Here is a 19,574-nt window from a genome sequence, read left to right as displayed (position 1 = left end):
ATAGAGAGACTGAGAAAACCCAAGGAAGCAGTTTAACCCCATGGAACAGAACCTGGGAGGCCAACACAGCTGCCCTTTCCTACATCTTGGGATTGTTACAGGCTGGACCCAGGAGAGTTGTTAGTTCTTCGTGGAAGTACCCTCCACCCTACCCTGCACATCCCACATGCACCATCATGGCTGGCCCTACCTCGCATATATCTTTGAGGTGCTTGATGTAGTGGCGTTCAGTACTCATGATCTCATTGATGACGTTGGCCCGCATCTGGTCCCGGTTTTGTAGTGGACGACCCAGACAGAGGCAGTCTGAGTTGGGGTCCAGGTGCCCATTTTGCACATCGCTGGGCCCTTCCTCCATCCCATCCTCTTGGTTCACCCAGAGCTGTGGAAGCAGGCAGAAGAAGAAAAATGAGTTAACTTCCTTCTTTGAGAAGTTTTCAGTCAAGTAGAACAAGGATGAACTAAATTCTTCAGGAATTCAGAGAGCCTTTAACCAGGGGCCCCTTGAAACTGAGTGCCAGACCTGGCTCTAGGGTAACTTGCTGGTCCTGAGTATTGGTCCAGTCCTCTTCAGGCCTCTGGCACCCATCTGTGAAATGGAGACTGGGGAGGGGTGGGACTAAATCATCTCTCAGAACCCTCTCAGCTAATAAGGTCTGAGAAGAGGGAGGAGTAATGGCAAGCAGAACTCATTCATGCTGGAACAGATCTAGGCAGCACAGCTGAATCCAAAAAAATAAGGATTAAGCTATAGACCTTGGGTGCCACAAGTAGATTACTGTCAACACGCAGTATTTAAATGCTTGCCAGTGTAGATACTAAAGCTGGATGCTGGAATGAATGTCTCAAAAACAGGGCCTTGGAGATTTTTTCCATCAAGCCAAAAAAACCCAAACCTGTTGCCGTTGAGTAGATTCCGACTCATAGTGATCCTATCGGACAGAGTAGAACTGTTCCATAGGATTTCCAAAGAGCAACTGGTGGATTTGAACTGCCAAACTTTTGATTAGCAGCCATAGCTCTTAACAACTGTGCCACCAAAGGATATGCAAATAATCATTTAAATTTGACTGTAAAATTCCTTGAGGATGCAAAATATCTCTTACCTCTTCAAGGCTGGGTGAGGAGAGCAGAATGTTCCCCCGCTAAATAACAGTAAAACTAATTATACACCAGCCACTATGCTAAGAGATTTCAATATACTGTATTATTCATGTAGGTAACATTATTACCATCATTTCACAGAAGACGAGACTGAGGCTCAAAGAAGTTAAGGAATTTGTCCTAAGTTACACAGTTAAAAAGCAGAGGAGTTGGGATAGGAGCCAGGTAGTATAACTCCAGAGCCTGTGGTCTTAACCATTGTGCCAGGACCTTTGTGTGGCAGTCTCTAAGAGAGACAGGAAAAGAGAAGGGAAGGCTTGGGCCAAGGAGAACTGAGAATTAGAATCATTAGAAATGGGTACAGTCGATACAGTTTGAGAGTTTCTATTTCAAATCATGAAGGCAGAAGGAAGCTGAAAAACCTCCTTTTGGGCGGCTACGAGAGATATAGCTGGATCTTGGATAACTTAGCTTGAGTCAGGGAGATGGCTCATTTCACCCCAGTCCTAGAAGGGGGACAAACCATGGGGACAAAGGAAAAAAAGGTGGGTAGCCTCTGTAGGCAGAGTGGCAAAATCTTCTGGGATAATTAGCTGAGGAACTTGCCAGTAGTTTCAAAAGCTTTAACCAACCATCTATCTTCTCCCTCCCCCCACTACTAGCTTTTTCCACATTCCTGGCTCAGAAGCTGAGCTCAAGCCATTTAGATGCATCTCTATTTCTGTCACCAGAAAAGCAGGTTGATGGGTGGTCACAGAGAGACAGAGGCTTTGGAATGGAGTTAGAGGGACAGTAGTTACTTCCTAACTCTGGGTATTCTTCCCTCTCTCTTGCCTTGTGGGGGTTGTGGGTGGGGTTACCACCCAGTAAGCCTAAAGATACTATCAGCATACATTCCACTTATTTGCCACAGGCCAAAGCAAGAAAGGCTCACCCCATTTAAAGGTATTTTGCACACAGCTTAACCTAGAACTCAGAACCTATCTCTGCAAATATTCTACTGGAAATCTCTTTCCAGCTTCCAAAAGGTCAGGTTTGTGTCTTCGATATGCTAGCCCACCCCACTGCCGTCGAGTCTATTCTGACTCATAGGGACCCTACAGGACAGAGCAGATCTGCCCCATAGGGTTTCCAAGGCTGTAAATCTTTATGGAAGCAGACTGCCACCTATTTCTCTTGTGGAGAGGTTGGTGGGTTGGAACTGCTGACCTTTTGGTTAGCAGCCGAGCACTTCAACAAGTGTGCCACCAGGGCTCCTCGATATGCTAACAGCACCCTTTAATACAATCAACAAACAGACAATGAAAAGGGACAATTACTCAAGGAACGCATCTGTTCAAAGAGTGATTCTAAGACTCTGAAGCAAAACATATCATATACATGATACTATTTGTAACAATAAAAACCCCATTCTCTAATAATCCATTAGTGTTCTCCTGCTTCTAGAAAAGCATGCTAAGCCCTGCTATGAAAATGTACCACTGACAGACCTTTATGAGATAAGAACCATTTCTTGTCATTTCAGGGATTTAAGACAAGTCAAGTCAAAATGCTGACTTTGGATGGCTGGAATGAGATGAATTTTTGGAACAGTTCCGGTGAGAAGGAGCACAGGATATAGAAGGTGGGAAGAGAGCAGGAGCAGGAACAGAACAAGATTTATATTCAGCCCATAGTCCAAACAGTTCCAAACAACAATGAGAGGGGTGGAAGGCAACTGCAACCAGGTGGAAGCATATTCCTTACACATAATCTGGTGGAGCAGCTTCTAAACCTTCTGACTAGAGCTAAAGGTCTGGGTGGTAGGACCCTCCATAAGGAGCTTCTGAAAAGCCAATACCTTGATCTCGTCCACTGCAAAAACCCCAGGGGCCCACTCCTTGCTGCCTTAATCCAAAATAATGACTGGGTGATTCATTCATTCGTTAAATCAATATCAAGTACCTCCTATGTGTCAAATAGTGGGGATAGAGCAGTGAACAAACACAAATCCCTGCCCTTTGTGGAGCTGACATTCTAGGGAAGATGTTTCTCAGCCTGGAAAAAGGCTCCATGTAAGGCCTAAATATTATGCCCTCTGGGCCCAGGGTTCCACAAAAGACCCCTGGGCTTGAATATATGACTTTCTGGTCTACCTCTAAGTTCCATGCTCTTGAGAACTTCCCTGTTCTGTGCAGATGAAGGCCCTTGTCCACTTGCATGTCACAGTACACTGATATAGGTCAGCCCATGAGCTTATCTTCCTTGGATGAAATGTCAGCCCAGAGTTCCATACCAAGCCTTCCCAAAAACCTATGCAGGCTAATGCATACCTTTTCACAAGTGTTCTTCATTGACACTGCAATTAGCATGTATGGGCCCCTGGATGACAAGTAAGAAGATGGACAATGCCCGGAGCCTGGCAGTTTGAAAGGCTTTCCTGGAAGCCCTCCTCAGAGTACTTGAAGACTGGTTTCTCCAGCCCTCATTGAGCTCTGAAGCAAGGCTGAGTTAATGAAATTAAATTTAACAAATATCCACTTTGAACCTATTCCATGCCTAACCACTGAGAGACATGGGGAGGGGGTAGCCAAAACAACTGACTCCTCGCTCCTCCTTCTGATCCAGGGAGTGCTTTCCAAATAAGAGAAAATCTCTTTTCCTTATCTCTCCTTTTCCATTCCCAATGCCATGACCCTCATCTCCTTATACCTGAACAATTCCCTAGGTGATGTCCCAGTTTCAATCCCTCCCACACACTGCTATTGGACCAAATTACTTGACTATCACTTAGATTGGCTACTCTGACAACCCAAAACTCTCAATATCTCCCCACTGATTATAGGGCAAGTCCATGTCCTTCACCATGGCATTCAAAGAACACCATATGATATGGCTCCAATCTGCATTTTGACCCTTACTTCCAACTACTCCTTTTAAGAATACTGAACTCCTCCCACATTGGTCTACATTCTGTACACAAAATAATCTCATCTTTGACCTTTAATCCCATGTTGGAACATGGAAAGAACATAACTAGAGGTTTTCAACCACTTCAGCAACAATGACCCAACATCTCAAAGTCCTGATAAAGAAACAGAGACCCACAGGCAAAAAATGACTGCCAGGAAATTAGTGAAATACACAGATTCCCATTTTGATATGTCTTTTTATTTTGTATGTGTTTACCTTTTTTACTGTTTTTAAATATCACAATTGTAAAAAGTTAAAACAGAAAAAAAGGGAGAAGACTCAAATTATTAAAATCAGGAATGAGAAAGGAGATAATACCACCAATCTTACAGAAATAAAAGATATTAAAAGGGAATATTATGAACGATTCTATGTCAAAAAATTTGATAACCCGATGAAATGGACAAGTTCCTAGAAAGATATAAACCGTAGAAACTGACTCAAGAAGAAATAGAAAATCTGAATATACCTATAACAAGTAAAGCAACTGAATCAGTAATCAAAAACTTCTGACAAGGAAAAACCCAGGACCATCTGGTAAATTCTATCAAATGTTTAAAGAAGAATTAACACTAGTCTTTCACAAAGTTCCAAAAACAGGAACGCAGAAATCCTCAATACTAGCAATTTGAACCCAGCAATATATAAAAGAGAATTATCCACCATGATCAAATGAGGTTGATCCTAGGAATGCAAGGTTGGTTCAACATATGAAAATTAACTACTGTAATACATCATATTGATGGAAAAAAGGGGAAAACATATTATCATCTCAACAGACACAGAAAAAGCATTTGACAAAAATCCAACACCTTTACGTAGTTAAAAAAAAAAAAAAAAAAACAGCACCCAACAAACTAGGAATAAAAGGAACTTCCTCAAATTGATAACGAAAATTTATGAAAAACCCAGAGTTAACATTATACTTAACAGTGAAAGACTGAATGTTTTCCTCCTAAGATCAGGAACAAGGCAAGGATATATGCTCTCATCACTTCCACTTAGCATTTTACTGGAGGTTCTGGCCAGGGCAAATGGGCAAGAGGAAAAAAAATAAAAGGCATCCAGATTGGAAAGGAAGAGGTAAAACTATCTCTATTCACAGATGACATAATCTCGTATATAAAAAAATTCTAGAAAATACACACACACACAACTGTTAGAACTAATAAATGAATTTAGCAACGTTGCAGTATAATATACAAACAAATTCTATTTCTATATACTAGTAATGAACAATCTGAAAATGAAATTTTAAGAAATTCCATTTAAATAGCATGGGAAAGAATAAAATACTTAGGAATAAATTCAGCAAGTGTTAAGACTTATACACCAAAAACTATATACAATGTTGTTGAAAGAAATTAAAGAAGACCTAAGTAAATTGAAACACATCCCATGTTCATGGATTTAAAGACTTATTATTATTAAGATGGCAATACTCCTCAAATTGACTCAAATTCAACACCATCCCTATCAAAATCCCAGCTGGCTTCTTGCAGAAATTGACAAGCTGATTCTAAAATTCATATGGAAATTCAAGGAATCCAGAATAGCCAAAACAATTTTGAAGAAGAACAAAGTTGAAGGAATAACACTTCTGAATTTCAAAACTTACTGCACAAAGCTACAGCAATCAAGAGAGTGTGGCACTGGAACAATAATACACATAGAAATCAATGCAATAAAATTGAGAGTCAAGAAATGTACCTTACATTTATGTACAACTTATTTTTGACAAAGGAGCTAAGACAATTCAAGGAAGAAATTATAGTCTTCAACAAATGGTGCTAGGACAACTGGATATCCACATATAAAATAATAAAGTTAGACCCCTACCTCCCATCATATGCAAAAATTAACTCAAAATGGATCAAAGATCTAAAATTAAGAGCTAAAACTATAAAACTCTTAGAAGAAAACAGAGGAAAAAATCTTTGTGACATTGGATTAGGCAATGATTTCTTAGATATGACACCAAAAGCACAATCAACTAAAGAAAAAATAAATAAATTGGACTTCATCAAAATTAAAAAACTTTTGTGCTGCTAACAATACCATCATGGAACTGAAAATACCACCCATAGAATGAAGAAAATACTTGCATATCATATATCTATAAGGGTCTAATATTCAGAATGTGTAGAACTCAACAATAAAAAGTCAAATAGCTCAATTAAAAATGGGCAAAACATGTGAAAAGACAATTATTGAAAGAAGATATATAAATGACCGATAAACACATGAAAAATTGCTCAAAACCATTAGTCATCAGGAGAATGCAATGAGATACCACTTCACATACACTAGGATGGATATAAAAAACAAAAATAAAAACAAGAACAATAACAAGGGTATGGAGAAACTGAAACCCTCATACACTGCTGGGATGAATATGCAGAATGGTGCAGCTGCTGTGGGACACAGATTGGCAGTTCCTTAATACATTAAACATAGAGTTACCATATGACCCGACAATTCCACTCCTAGTTATATATTGAAGAGAACTGAAAATATATGTTCACACAAAAACTTGTACACAAATGTTAATAGCAGCATAATAACCTAAAAATGAAAACCTGAATGATATACCCAACATGTGATATAGCCATATCCATTCAGTGGAATACTGTTCAGCAATACAAAGGAATGAAATACTGATACATGTTATAATATGGATGAACCTCAAAAACAGTATGTTCAGTGAAAGAAGCCAAACACAAAAGAACACACATATTGTACAATTCCATTTATCTGAAATGTCTAGAATAAACAAAAATCCATAGAGACAGAAAATATATTAGTGGTTGCCAGAGCCTGGGGAAAGTGGGGAATAGAGAGCGACTGTTAATGTGTACAGGGTTTCTTTTTGAGGTGACGAAAATGTCCTGGAATTAGATAGTGCTGATAGTGTCAATTTTGACTCACAGCGACACCATGCGACAGAGTAGAACTGCCCCTATAGGGTTTTCTGGCTGTAATCTTTATGGAAGTAGATCACCAGGTCTTTCTCCCATGGAGCTGCTAGGTGGTTTCAAACCACCAACCTTTTGGTCAGCAGCCAAGCACTTAACTATTTGTGCCACTAGGGCTCCTTTGTAAGTATACTAAAACTCACTGCATTATGCACATTAAAATGGTGAATTTTATGGTATGTGAATTATATCTCAATAAAATAAATAAAAAGTTAAAACAGTCTAGATAAGGCAAAATTTCCCTTTTGACTGCTCCCCATCCTAGGTCCCAGCCACCTCTCCCAAGGAAACCACGGTTATGGATTTTGTAAGTAACCTTTGCAGACCTCTCTTAGTGTATTTATATACCTATAGGCAAACTTCACTGTCCCATATGTTATATTAATGCTTATTCAGCCTTTGGTATACACTCTTAAGTGTCTTTAGTTGTCCCTGCCCCAATGGATTGGTAGTTCTTAAAGGAGAGGGGACATGATATCCCTTTGGTAGTTCCCTCAGGTCACAGCATGATGCCTTAGCACCTAGGAAGAGTTCAATAAAGGCTCTAGCAGTCATAGAAAGTGAGCTTACCCCTGGTTCCAGCCATGTGATGTTTCTGAGAAAGGAACAGGTAAGTAATACTGTCTAAATCTCACCTCTATATTTTCAAATGCCAAATCTACCAAGCCAGAAAGGAGTGAAGTGAGCCATCCTCTGAGAAAGCCAGTCACAATAAATAACAGAATCTCAGAGCTAAATAATCATAGAGTTATAAAGGAAACAGAAGGTCAGCCAGACTACATCATTACTTGTTCCTCAATCAATACATAAACTCCCTTGACAATATTCTGTGACAGCAACTGCCTGGCCCATCTACTTGAACAAAACCAATGATGAGGCTACCACCATCTCCAAAATCAGCCCTTTCCCTTTTCAGATAACTCTAATCATGAGAAAAGTCCTCTGATCAGCCTCTGTTTGAATCAAGGCGGCAGCCCAAAATCTCAGCAAATACTGCAAAAGGGCAAAACACAGATGAGGGAGTGGGATTGGAGGGAAAATAAAATCTCCTGTAACAAAAGTCACCAAAATGCTCTTCTCTGTCACTACAGTGAAGCAATAGCAAAGTGTGGTTGCAAAGGTAGATACAGAAGACTGAAGGGAATCGGGTTGGCTGTAGATACAGCTCCCACTTACTACACACTCTCCATGTCTTAGTTATCTAGTGCTACTATAACAAGAATACCACAAATGGGTGGCTTTCACAAACAGAAATTTATTTTCTCAGTGTTTAGGAGGTTAGATGTCCAAATTCAGAGTGCCAGCTCTAGAGGAAGGCTTTCTCTCTATCAGCTCTGGAGGAGGGTCCTTGTCTCTTCTGAGCTTCTCCTCCTGGGCGATCTTCATGTGGCTTGGCATCTCTTCCCCCATTTCTATTTCTCGAATGCTTGTTTAATGTCTTTTATATCTCAACAGATTGACTCAAAATACACCCTACACTAACCCTGCCTCATTATCATAACAAAGACAACCCATTCCCAAATGAGATTATAACCACAGGCATAGAGGTTAGGATTTACAACACATATTTTGGGGGGACACAATTTAATCCATAACATCTCACCTCTGTTTGGAGTCCCAGTCCCAGCTTCCAGAAGGATCGGGCATGCTTTGAAATCCCTGGGCACAACTGCCAGGAAGCACTTAGCATTTCTGCTTAGCACAGGGCCAATCAACATGCCATGTACATTTAGGCACAGAAACCACTCCTCTGCTTTTCGAGAGAAAGGAATTTAATAACTGTCACTAATTACATGAAAGATCATTGTAAGAAGGCTGCTAGCAAATTGTTCTTTCTTTCCAGTGCAGACACAATGAAAAGTAGTGAGTTTCAACCACAGCAATGGAGATTTTGGTTACATATCAGATTTAAAAAATAAGAAGAAAGAAGAAAAAAAAAGAAAGGAAAGATCCATGTGAAGTACTGGTCTGGGCATTCATGGTTCTCCATCAAGGCATTAGATCGAGCCGGCCCATCAAGTCCCACTCTTCCTCAACACAGACCTATGACCTCAGCCAGTTCACCCCTTCCATTCATTCCAACAAGTCCTACTTACTCTCACCTACACCTCTTTATCCTTCTAGTGCCTACACACTACACCCTCTCCAAAAAGATCTTCCCTATTCTTTTCTATTCATCTTCTTTGGTCTCTGGCTTCCCTGAAAACCCAGGTCAAGTACAATGTCTTCCCACAGACTCTCTTACTTAGGCTTCAAAACAGCCCTCCAAGTCAGATAAAAACTAAAAAAAAAAAGAAAAAAAAAGTCCATTGCCATCAAGTCAATTCCGAATCATAGCGACCCTATGGGACAGAGTAGAACTTCCCACAGGGTTTCCAAGGAGTGGCTGGTGGATTCGAACCACCGACCTTTTGGTTAGCAGCTGAACTCTTAACCACTGCACCACCAGAGCTCCAAGTCAGGTAAAGCAAACATTATTCCACTTCCCAAATGAGAAAAGGGGACACCTCACAGTGAGTAGGTGGCAGTCAGGAATGAAGCAAGGTCTCCAGATTCTTAGACCAGAATTAGGAGAGACAGTCTATGACACTGGTGAAGGGTGCAGAGTCGGGAGTCTGGGTTCAACTCCTGGTTCTACAACTGCCTAACTGAGTAACCCAGCTAACCTCTGAGCCTTGGTTTCTCATATGTAAAATAGAATAATATCAATCTACTTCATGGGCTGTTGACATGATTAAATAAGGTAACGCATGTAAAATCCTTAGAGCTTTTCCTGGCACAGAGTCAAGTATTAGCTGCTATTGTTATTATCCCCTAGGTTGGCACCATCTGCACCTAGAACCATGAGGCAACATGGTACCTGGGAAAAACTGTCCTCTAGTTGAAAACAGTTTTAGGAGGTACTTTTGTAATTGTCCTCATAATTTCCCCAAATTTCTTATACTCCAAATGCCACCTCCTTGACAGACAGGCTCTAAACCCTCCTCAACAAAGGGAGACGTAGTCTGGGGCTGGAGATGTTGATGTCTTTTGCCCTTGATGAGGCTTCTAAAGATGACAACTCAAGCCAGAATGAGGGTGGAGGTAGGGTGCCAGGAAATCCTTCATAGATTACATAGCTTCCTTCCCAGTCAAGAAAACTAGATGTCTCTGAGACAAACTGCACTCCACTCTACCCCTAAGCCTTCTCCTTTCATTGGTTTTCAGGGGCCTATTGTCTGCTTAGACCTTGACAGAATTTAGGTTTGTATTAGTCAAGTAGCCAAAAAGGGAGTGCTTGAATCAAATTATTTCAAGTCAGCCAGGATTTACTGTGTATCTGTTGAGTGCAAGGCCCTGTGTTCTTGGGGGAAGAGGGTGTAACAAACATGCAACACGTGTAGATCTTGTAGATATTGACTCTACCATGACCTTTAGAAAATCATTCTGTGTTTCCTTTGATTTGCTTTCTGAGTTAAAAGAAAAGACTTCTATTTAAATTATCCAGATATGGAAGTACAAACCCTGCCCTGCCTGATTTCATGATGAAAGCTACACTAAGAGAAGATGGTGAAATCAAGCTGACCATCATTTCCCAGAAAGCCCACAATTATTTGGTAAATATTCAGAAAAACCACTTTAGGATGGTGACTTAGGAAAGCACTGGCTTTGGAGTCAGACCTAGGCTCTTGTCTGGGCTATGCCATTTACAATCATAGGCAAGTGAGCATAGGTCTCACTCACTATCTAATCATGCATATATCTCTATTGGTGCCCCAAATATGGCCTGTTCCCTGTTGAGGGTTCTCCTGCAGCATTTTCCTTGTAGTTCTAACCGCTTATAGTCCCTATCTAGGCTGTTATTCTCTTGTGCTTACACCTTTCCCATGACTAGAAGTTTCAGAAAGTCAGACTTCAGTTCAAAATAAAGACAAAACTTTCTCTCAAAGTTGTCCTAAGCTACAACAGGTAGCTTGAAGAGGTAGGAAGATACATGTCAGTGAAGGTATAAGAGCAGCAGACCTGGTTGCACAGTGATTAAGCACTCAGCTGCTAACCAAAAAGTCGGCAGTTCGAACCCACCAGCCATTCCACAGGAGAAACATGTGGCAGTCTGCTTCTTTAAAGATTTACAGCTTTGAAAACCCTATGGGGCAGTTCTACTCTGTCCTATAGGGTCACTATGAGCCAACATTGACTCGAGGGCAATGGTTAAGTGATGGTAGTAGTAGTGATTGTGTTGAAAGGCTTTCTCTCCCCTTCCCTTCCCTCCTCTTTCCTCCCTTGTGGTCACCCTGCATCCCCATCCCACCACACCCACCCCTGCCATCTGTTTAGTTCCTATCTTGTTTATCAGCCAGGGAAGCTGACAAAGTCATTTTACTCTCTGTTTAGGGCCAATTTCACCTTCTAAGTCTTCTACTGCTATGAGCTTTGCTATTTCTAAACTGGGCAGGATGGAGGGGGTGGTAGTGGTGGTGAGATGGTGGTGGTGGAAGGAAGGAGGTGCCAGAAAGCTAGATCCTCCAAATACTTTGAACTAAATTTTAGCAACGAACTCTAGGCCCCAACTACCCTAAATTGATTTTTCCTTGTATAGTTGTATCTTCTTCCCCCAGCAGAGAGGGGAAATAGCAAAGTGAAACAGAGAACCAGTCATTTATGAGATTGAAAAAGCCTTCTACCTTTAAGGAAAGCACCTGCAGCAGGTTTCTGTTTTGCGTTCTCCAGTGCTATCCCTATAAGAGGATCGAGGGAGAGGGGCCTGGGCATGGTGCCACCTTTGATGTTCTGCTCTATAAAACCCCATCTCCAGCATCCCTCCCAAATGCTTTGGTACCTCACCCAGAGGCAGAAATTACACTGAGTGAATCTGCCTGTCATATTTAGTTTTTTCTGTAAGAGCTGAAGGGTTGGATTTAGGGACATAAGGTGGGGAAGGGAGGGATTAGCCCCTGCCTCGATCAAAAAAGAGAAACAGATCAAGCATAATTTAGAAATAAAGCTCCTAGAAAAGTGAGAAAGGCCAGGGGAAGAGGTTGACTTACCTCTGTGTCCCTGCATTATAACTCCTTTGGATTGCATCTCATGACTATCCAATGTTCTGAGGTCAGTCAGACAATGTGAGGACCCCTGGGAGTCTTAGCATCTTGAGCCAGTAAGTGCTGCTCAGGGATGAGAGTCCTGGATTTTGAGATGAGCAGAGACTCGGTGCCCACTCTCAGCTTTGGCTATTGTGGTCCCCAACTCAGCCCACACCTGAGTTTGGTATCCATCTGAGCCAGGAGCTCATCTGACTAGGTGCATTGCTCTGAAGAATACATTACCCCAACGATCAAGGAGTGGTACGACAAAGGATGGGAAAGGAAGAGAGAAGTTGGTGCACACTAATGCAAAACTTGGTAGCCTTGGAGATTCTGTAGCCTGAGTCTATTTGGAGGTGTGTCTAGATCCCTCTGAGGAAGTCGTAAAAGGTAGAAGGTGGCTCTAGCAGAGCCAGAAAGGGGCCTAGAGACTAGAAGCCTAGCCAATATCACCGATAAGCCTGGCTCCTGTACGGCTTGGCCAGGGGTACCCTTGGCCCCAGACCAGACCAGGAGCGTGCCATCAGTAAGTGGGAGCTAAGAATGCTGCCATCGTGGAACTGGAACTGGAAGATCAGGAGGAGCAGAGCCAGCTGGCCCTCACAATGTTAAGGGTACTCTTGTGCTGGGTGGCCACCCTCCATGCTGACCTGACTCTCTGCCTTACCTGAAGCCTCTCCCCTTCAAGAAAGCCAAACCAATCCTCAAGATTTCCTCTCTGGAGAAGAGCAAGGTTAATCCTTCATGGAGGCATAGACTTCATACTTACTAAACTCCCTTCCGAGAAGCTAGACTATATGAAGAACGGGGCATCAGGATTGGAGGAAGACTCATTAACAACCTGTGCTATGCAGATGACACAACCTTGCTTGCTGAAAGTGAAGAGGACTTGAAGCACTTACTGATGAAGATCAAAGACCACAGCCTGCAGTATGGATTATACTTCAGCATAAGGAAAATAAAAATCCTCACAACTGGACCAATAAGTAACATCATGATAAATGGAGAAAGGATTGAAGTTGTCAAGGATTTCATTTTACTTGGATCCACAATCAACTCATGAAAGCAGCAGTTAAGAAATCACAAGACGCACTGCATTAGGCAAATCTGCAAAAGACCTCTTTAAAGTGTTGAAAAGCAAAGATGTCACCTTAAAGACTAAGGTGTGCCTGACCCAAGCCATAGTGTTCTCAATCACCTCATATGCATGTGAAAGCTGGACCATGAATAAGGAAAACAGAAGAAGAATGACATCTTTGAATTGTGGTGTTGAAGAATACTGACTATACCATGGACTGCCAAAAGAACGAACAAATCTGTCTTGAAGAAGTACATCCAGAATGCTCCTCAGAAGCAAGGATGGCAAGACTACGTCTCACATACTCCGGACGTCATCAGGAGGGATCAGTCCCCGGAGAAGGATATCATGCTTGGTAAAGTAGAGAGGCAGCGAAAAAAAGGAAGACCCTCAAAGAGATGGACTGACACAGTGGCTGCAACAATGGGCTTAAGCTTAACGATTGTGAGGATGGCAGTGTTTCATTCTGTCACTATGAGTTGGAACCGACTTGACGGCACCTAACAACAACCTCCCTTCACATCCATTAGCTCTTCTGAGCCCCATAATGGTCGTGGGGAATGGGAAAGACACTAGATTGTAAGCCCCAAGAGCTCAAGGTTCAGGTACTACTCTTTCTAAGTCACCTAGGACTCTGGAGAAGTTACTCTATGTTCTGGTTTTCAGCTGTTAACCAGAGATTGAACCTCTCTGTGCTGCTCTGCTAGCCTTAGAACCCTGCATGTCAGGAAGGGCAAACCATGACCATGTTTGGAAAGGCCATATCAAACTGTAGTATGATATTCAAACGTCAGAGTCTGCCATTTGAGTAAAAACAAAGACCACTGCCCCCATTTTAAAGGTGAGAAAAAAAGTTCAAAGACGTGAAGAAATATGCCAAAGATCACACCACTTGCAACCACTGGATATAAAATACGAAGTCAGTTCCATCTGACTCTCAGTCCAGTGCTCTAGAGTTTGAAGTACTGACCAAGGGGCATGGAGCCCTGGGAGGTAGTCTTCATGGAGGGCCACCTGGCCTCAAGCAAACGAAAGTGCTAGGAAAGCATACTTGCAACCTTACCCTCCCATAGTGTTTTCATCCACTTTTTTTTTCTTCCTTTACTTCCTTTCCTTGCTACCCTCAGGGTCCCTTCTCCCTTCCAAATAATGCTCAGGCAAGGGTTTGATATCAATCATTTACACTTTAGTACAAATAGGCTGAAGCTAATACCCCTTTCTCTTCCCTCAAGGGGTCTAGATACTAAACACAAGCTCTGATTACAAAATGAAAGGCTCTGATTCCTAATAAAGAGCATCCTGGTTTCAGAGAGACAGTGAGAGGAATACGTAGGGAGGGGAGCCTGCAGTCTGGACATTTACCTCTGGCAGTTTCCAACTCAATGGATATGGGTGTCTTTGGCAGAGATCAGGTTGTCTTTTAGAGTGGTTGCTCGAAGCACAGGAGGGCACAGCTTCTGAGCTGAACTGCCTCTTCATAGTACCTCATCTTTGGTGGCACCCACGGGCAGATACCTCATAGAAATAGCCTCACCATCTGGGCCACCTGTCAAAGTGTTAATGGTACCCTCCACTCAACAGCTGCGGTGTCAAGCCAAATCTTTCCTGCTCCACTGGACAGCTCCATCAAACCAATTTGATGTACTGTTCAGAGTGGCTGCAGGCTGGCAAACACATGTGACCCTGGTTCTAGAATCATGGAAGAACCTGAGATTGGTGAAGGGGATAGTGCCAGGGGCTTTAGTAACCACCTGTCCCACCCCCTTGATTGTCAGTGGAGGTACTAAAGCTGGAAAAGGGAAGTTCTCCCCCTGAAATTCCTCGGGGAATCAACAGCAGAGCTGACATCCTTCAACCCAGATCTCTGACTTACCAGACCAATGTTCCTGCTACCTTCATTGTGTTCTTCCTGTTTGATAACCTGTCAGATGTTCTCTCTCTCCATTCCCAGGAGTCCCACCATTTCCTATTCCTCCCCAGAGAATGCCCCCTGCCTAACACACTCAAACTGGCCTCTGATTCCTACAAGGCATGTTTCCAATAGAGAAGGGCCTCTCTACCTCAGATGGTTAGAAAACTCTATGTCCCCATTCATATGTCTCTTTTGCCCTCTTAGTATCATCCACCTACCTCTTGGCTCCTTTAGGGAAAAAGTGAGCTTGAGACTTAGATCTCACTGGATCTGAGTTACAAGTCTAGCAAAGGGAAGGGGGAGGATAGGTAGGTCCTCTAAAAACTGATGATCTCAACTGATCAGTCCAGCCCATCATGCTCAGGGAGTGCCATCTTCAGTGGTGGGGTCTGGTTTCTTACTTAAGGCTCTGGCTTCCTTTGCTTCATTCCTATTCTCTGCAGGAAGAGGGACTATCTCTGAAAGGCAATGGCACATATATGTATTTAGACCAGGGAGTGTCAGACTCCCTTGCTGGCTGGATCTCTGACAACAATGGTACACATGAGGCCTGATCCATTGGACCCTTTGCCTGTGGCTCATCTCCTGGAGATGGCCAATCAGCCTTTGAGTCCTCCAGAAATGATTACCCTGTGTAAACTTCAGGGACCAAGTCCATTCTGTGAACAGAGCTAAAGCAGGAAATGTCAATTCTCTCATTCAATGCTAAGGTATCCCAAACCAAGGCTCTTTGAAGAAGACTCGCCTTCTGAAAGACAAAAAGGAAGCTCATCAGCCCGAGTGTGGTTTCTCTGGTGTGCGACAAAGGTCCTGGGAGGAGGCCTCTCAAGATGCCAGATACTCTCAGCCTCTGTCTACTTGGCCCAAGGAGGTAGCTGTTGCTAAGTGCTAGACAGTCACTTTTGTTCTGGGTTTAGTAAATACTAAAGAAGGTAGTAGGAGCACTAGTAATAAGAAGCCATGTGGAGAAAAAGATAAGAGGTTTACCCCGACTCATAATAACTATACTGACTAAAAAGGAAAAAAATATATATATATGCAATTACAGGGATTTTCCAAAATTCTGTACTTTCCAAACTCGTTGCCATCAAGTCGATTCCAACTTATAGCGACCCTATAGGACAGAGTAGAATTGTCCCATACAGTTTCCAAGGAGTGGCTGGTGGATTTAAACTGCTGACCTTTTGGTTAGCAGCCATAGCTCTTAACCACTACACCATCATATTTTCCAAAGAGCCCCAGAAATAGGCCTCATCTCCAGAGACACTCAATCATGGTCTTTCTCTCCTCAAGTCATTGGACTACAAGGTAGTGTACACATGGTGCTAGGAAGACACAAGTTGATCCCCAAATAAGCCTGCGGATTGGCTATACAAGCCCCAGATCACACCCTTCAACTCAGGCAGCCAACTAGGTCACTTACATACACTATGGGTCAACAAGGGAGACTTGGAAGGATGGTCCCACTGACAAGAGAACAATTAAGAGCACCTCAAGTTTGCTTTCAATTTTGGGATTCTAAGAGAGGCCTACAGGGTGACCTGTGTTACCTGAATTTGGAGGAATCACTGGGTCAGGCAACAGCTAGATTGCAGGTTCTCTATGAGCTGGTGATGGGTCCATATTGGGAAAAAAAAAACCTCCAATTAGTCCAATGATGTGTTGGATAATGTAACTCCAAAGCATGTTCACAATGAGAAGACATTAAGATAGATCATGTGAATACAAATGAGGACTAACATTGTGTGTATGTACCATAATTTGTTTATCCATTCATCTGTTGATGGGCATTTAGGTTGTTTCCATCTTTTTGCTATTGTGAATAGTGCTGCAACGAACATGGGTGTGCATATGTCTACTCGTGTTACGGCTCTTACTTTTCTAGGGTATATTCCTAGGAGTTGGATTGCTGGATCATATGGTATTTCTATTTGTAGCTTTTTAAGGAGGTGCCATATAGTTTTCCATCATGGTTGTATCATTTTACATTCCCACCAGCAGTGCATAAGAGTTCCAATCTCCCCACAACCTCTCCAACATCTGTTATTTTCTTTTTTTTTATTCGTGCCAGTAATGTTGGGGTGAGATGGTATCTCATTGTAGTTTTGATTTGCATTTCTCTAATGACTAATGATCATGAGCATTTCTTCATGTGTCTGTTAGTCACCTGAATGTCTTCTTTGTTGGAGTGTTGGTTCGTATCCTTTGTCTATTTTTTACTTGCATTATTTGTACTTTTGTTATTGAGGTGTTGAAATATTTTGTAGATTTTAGAGATTAGACCCTTGTTGGATATGCTATACCCCCCAATTTTTATTTCCCAGTTTGTAGGTTCTCTTTTTACTCTTTTAGTGAAGTCTTCTGATGAGAATAAGCATTTGATTTTTATGAGCTCCCAGTTACCTACTTTTTCTTCTGGTGTTTGGGAATTGTCAGTTATGGTTTGCATATTATTTATGTTATGTATTATGGCCCCTAGCATTGTTTCTATTTTTTCTTCCATGATCTTTATTGTTTTAGATTTTATAGTTGGTCTTTGATCCATTTTGAGTTAGTTTTTGTGTATGATGTGAGGTATGGGTCCTGATTCTTTTTCTTTACAGATGGACATCCAGTTATGGCAGCACCATTTGTTAAAGAGACTATCTTTTCCCCCATTTGATGGACTTTGGGCCTTTGTCAAATATCAGCTGCTCAAAGATGGATGGATTTATGCCTGGGTTCTCAATTCTGTTCCAGTAGTCTATATGTCTGTTGTTGTACCAGTACCAGGCTGTTTTGACTACCATGGCTGTATAATAGTTTCTAAAATGAGGTAGTGTGAGGCCTCCCACTTTGTTCTTCTTCTTCAGTAATGCTTTACTTATCTGGGGAGGCGAGGCCAAGATGGCAGAATAGTCAGACACTTCCTGTCGTCCTTCTTACAACAAAGACCTGAAAAAACAAGTGAATCAAATATATATGACAATCCAGGAACCCTATTCATCAAAAACAAAGCCGAAGAATAGGACTGAGCGGCACGTGGAAGGAGTGACAATTCAAAAGCAGTGGAAATGGGGAACTGTGGACTGCAGATTCGCTGGCACCCTGCTGAGTCTGCACAGCGCACATGGGCTGAGGCAAGAAGGCTGTAAATCTTTACTGAAGCAGCCTGCCACATCTTTCTCCCACAAAGTGGCTGGTGGGTTCAAACCTCTGACCTGGCGGTTAGCAGCCAACTGCTTTAACCACTGCATCATCAGGGCTCCTTTAATAAAGAAAAGGGCTGCTGAAATTCAGTAAGAGAGCACTGAAGGGATTTCATTCATCTGCTTAACATCTTCCATTCCCCAGCATGGTGTCAGTCAAGGGGATAGTGGCCCTTGTCCCTGGTATGGCTTGCTGGTGCCAGGGAACTCATATAGACTTTGTTCTTAAAATTTTGTCTTGTAGTTTCCTGAGGGACCAGCACAGAGTCTGACCTTTGTTTTGCCCCCAAACTCCCTCAGGCTGGAGCAGCTTTCCAGGTGGCAGCTGTGTCTATTACAAGACAAAGATATATACTGTCCAAGTCTGGGTAAGGGACAGCAATGGGGCATGTAGCAAACAGGCCCAATATCTTGGGAAGGAAGAGGCTGAGGAAGACATTTCCTGGGGGGGAGTAAGGACTCAGAATGGCCACTGAACATACCTGAGAAGTCAGAATGTAACATGATGCCCAGAACCAGATGCATGCTCAGGAAAGACCTGAGAGGATCCTAGGTGTACACTGCTGGAGGACTTGTGGGCTACATGCAAGCAAGAGGAGAAGGCTAACACAGAGTTGTAGGTGGCCTGGCATAGCACTGAAGGCATGCTCCAGTTCACAGCCAAGCTGTAAAGACTGAGAAAGTAGTATTTTTATTTTCTTCTTGGCTCTAGGTGTTTAAGGAAATCTGTCAGGTCAATGGCTGAACACTAAGACAATGGAATAGAGACTATAGTGATCACACACAAGGAATACAGCCTTGCAAAGATAGTTTGGAAAAATAACTAAATAAATGAATGTCTGCAGCCCTCAAAAATCAACAATAGCAAACCCTGGGGAAGGGGGAGAATCTGATTTTCAGTTAACATATTTTAATATTCAAAATGCCCAGGTTTCAATAACAACAAAAAAATTCAACAAAAAATTACAGGGCATACAAAGAAACAGAAAAGTATGGCCCATTCACAGGAAAAAAATAAATGGGTGAAAACCATGCTGAGGAAGCCCAGACAATGGAATTAATAGACTAACACTTAAAATCAAGTATCTTTCATTTCTTTTGTTTTCGTAGGTTTTGTTTTTGCTGAGACTTTGTTTTTCCTCTTCTTTTTTATGAGTATGTTTTATTAACTTTCTTTGTGGTTACCATGAATTTTACCCTTATCTTTCTAAGTTTGAAGCAGTCTACCATTACTTGGTATCACCTTGCCTTCGTCTCTATTAGAAGGTTCTATACCTATGCTGTTTATTCCCTCTTTTATTG

At 42.1% G+C, this 19,574-nt stretch overlaps 1 protein-coding gene across 1 annotated transcript in view; it reads right to left on the bottom strand.

Moving 5' to 3' along the window:
* ARHGEF9 (Cdc42 guanine nucleotide exchange factor 9) overlaps nucleotides 1-19,574 on the bottom strand; it is a 120,390-nt gene that overhangs the window by 87,607 nt on the left and 13,209 nt on the right. The window contains exon 3 of the mRNA XM_023736095.1: nucleotides 191-382. Within this exon, the coding sequence (XP_023591863.1) occupies nucleotides 191-382 (192 nt within the window). The remainder of the gene's footprint in view (nucleotides 1-190; nucleotides 383-19,574) is intronic.

Source organism: Trichechus manatus, unplaced genomic scaffold (assembly GCF_000243295.1).
Source record: "Trichechus manatus latirostris isolate Lorelei unplaced genomic scaffold, TriManLat1.0 scaffold00086, whole genome shotgun sequence".
NCBI lineage: Eukaryota > Metazoa > Chordata > Mammalia > Sirenia > Trichechidae > Trichechus > Trichechus manatus.
Note: the sequence above shows the minus strand (reverse complement) of the source record. Positions and strands in the feature narration are given on the sequence as shown.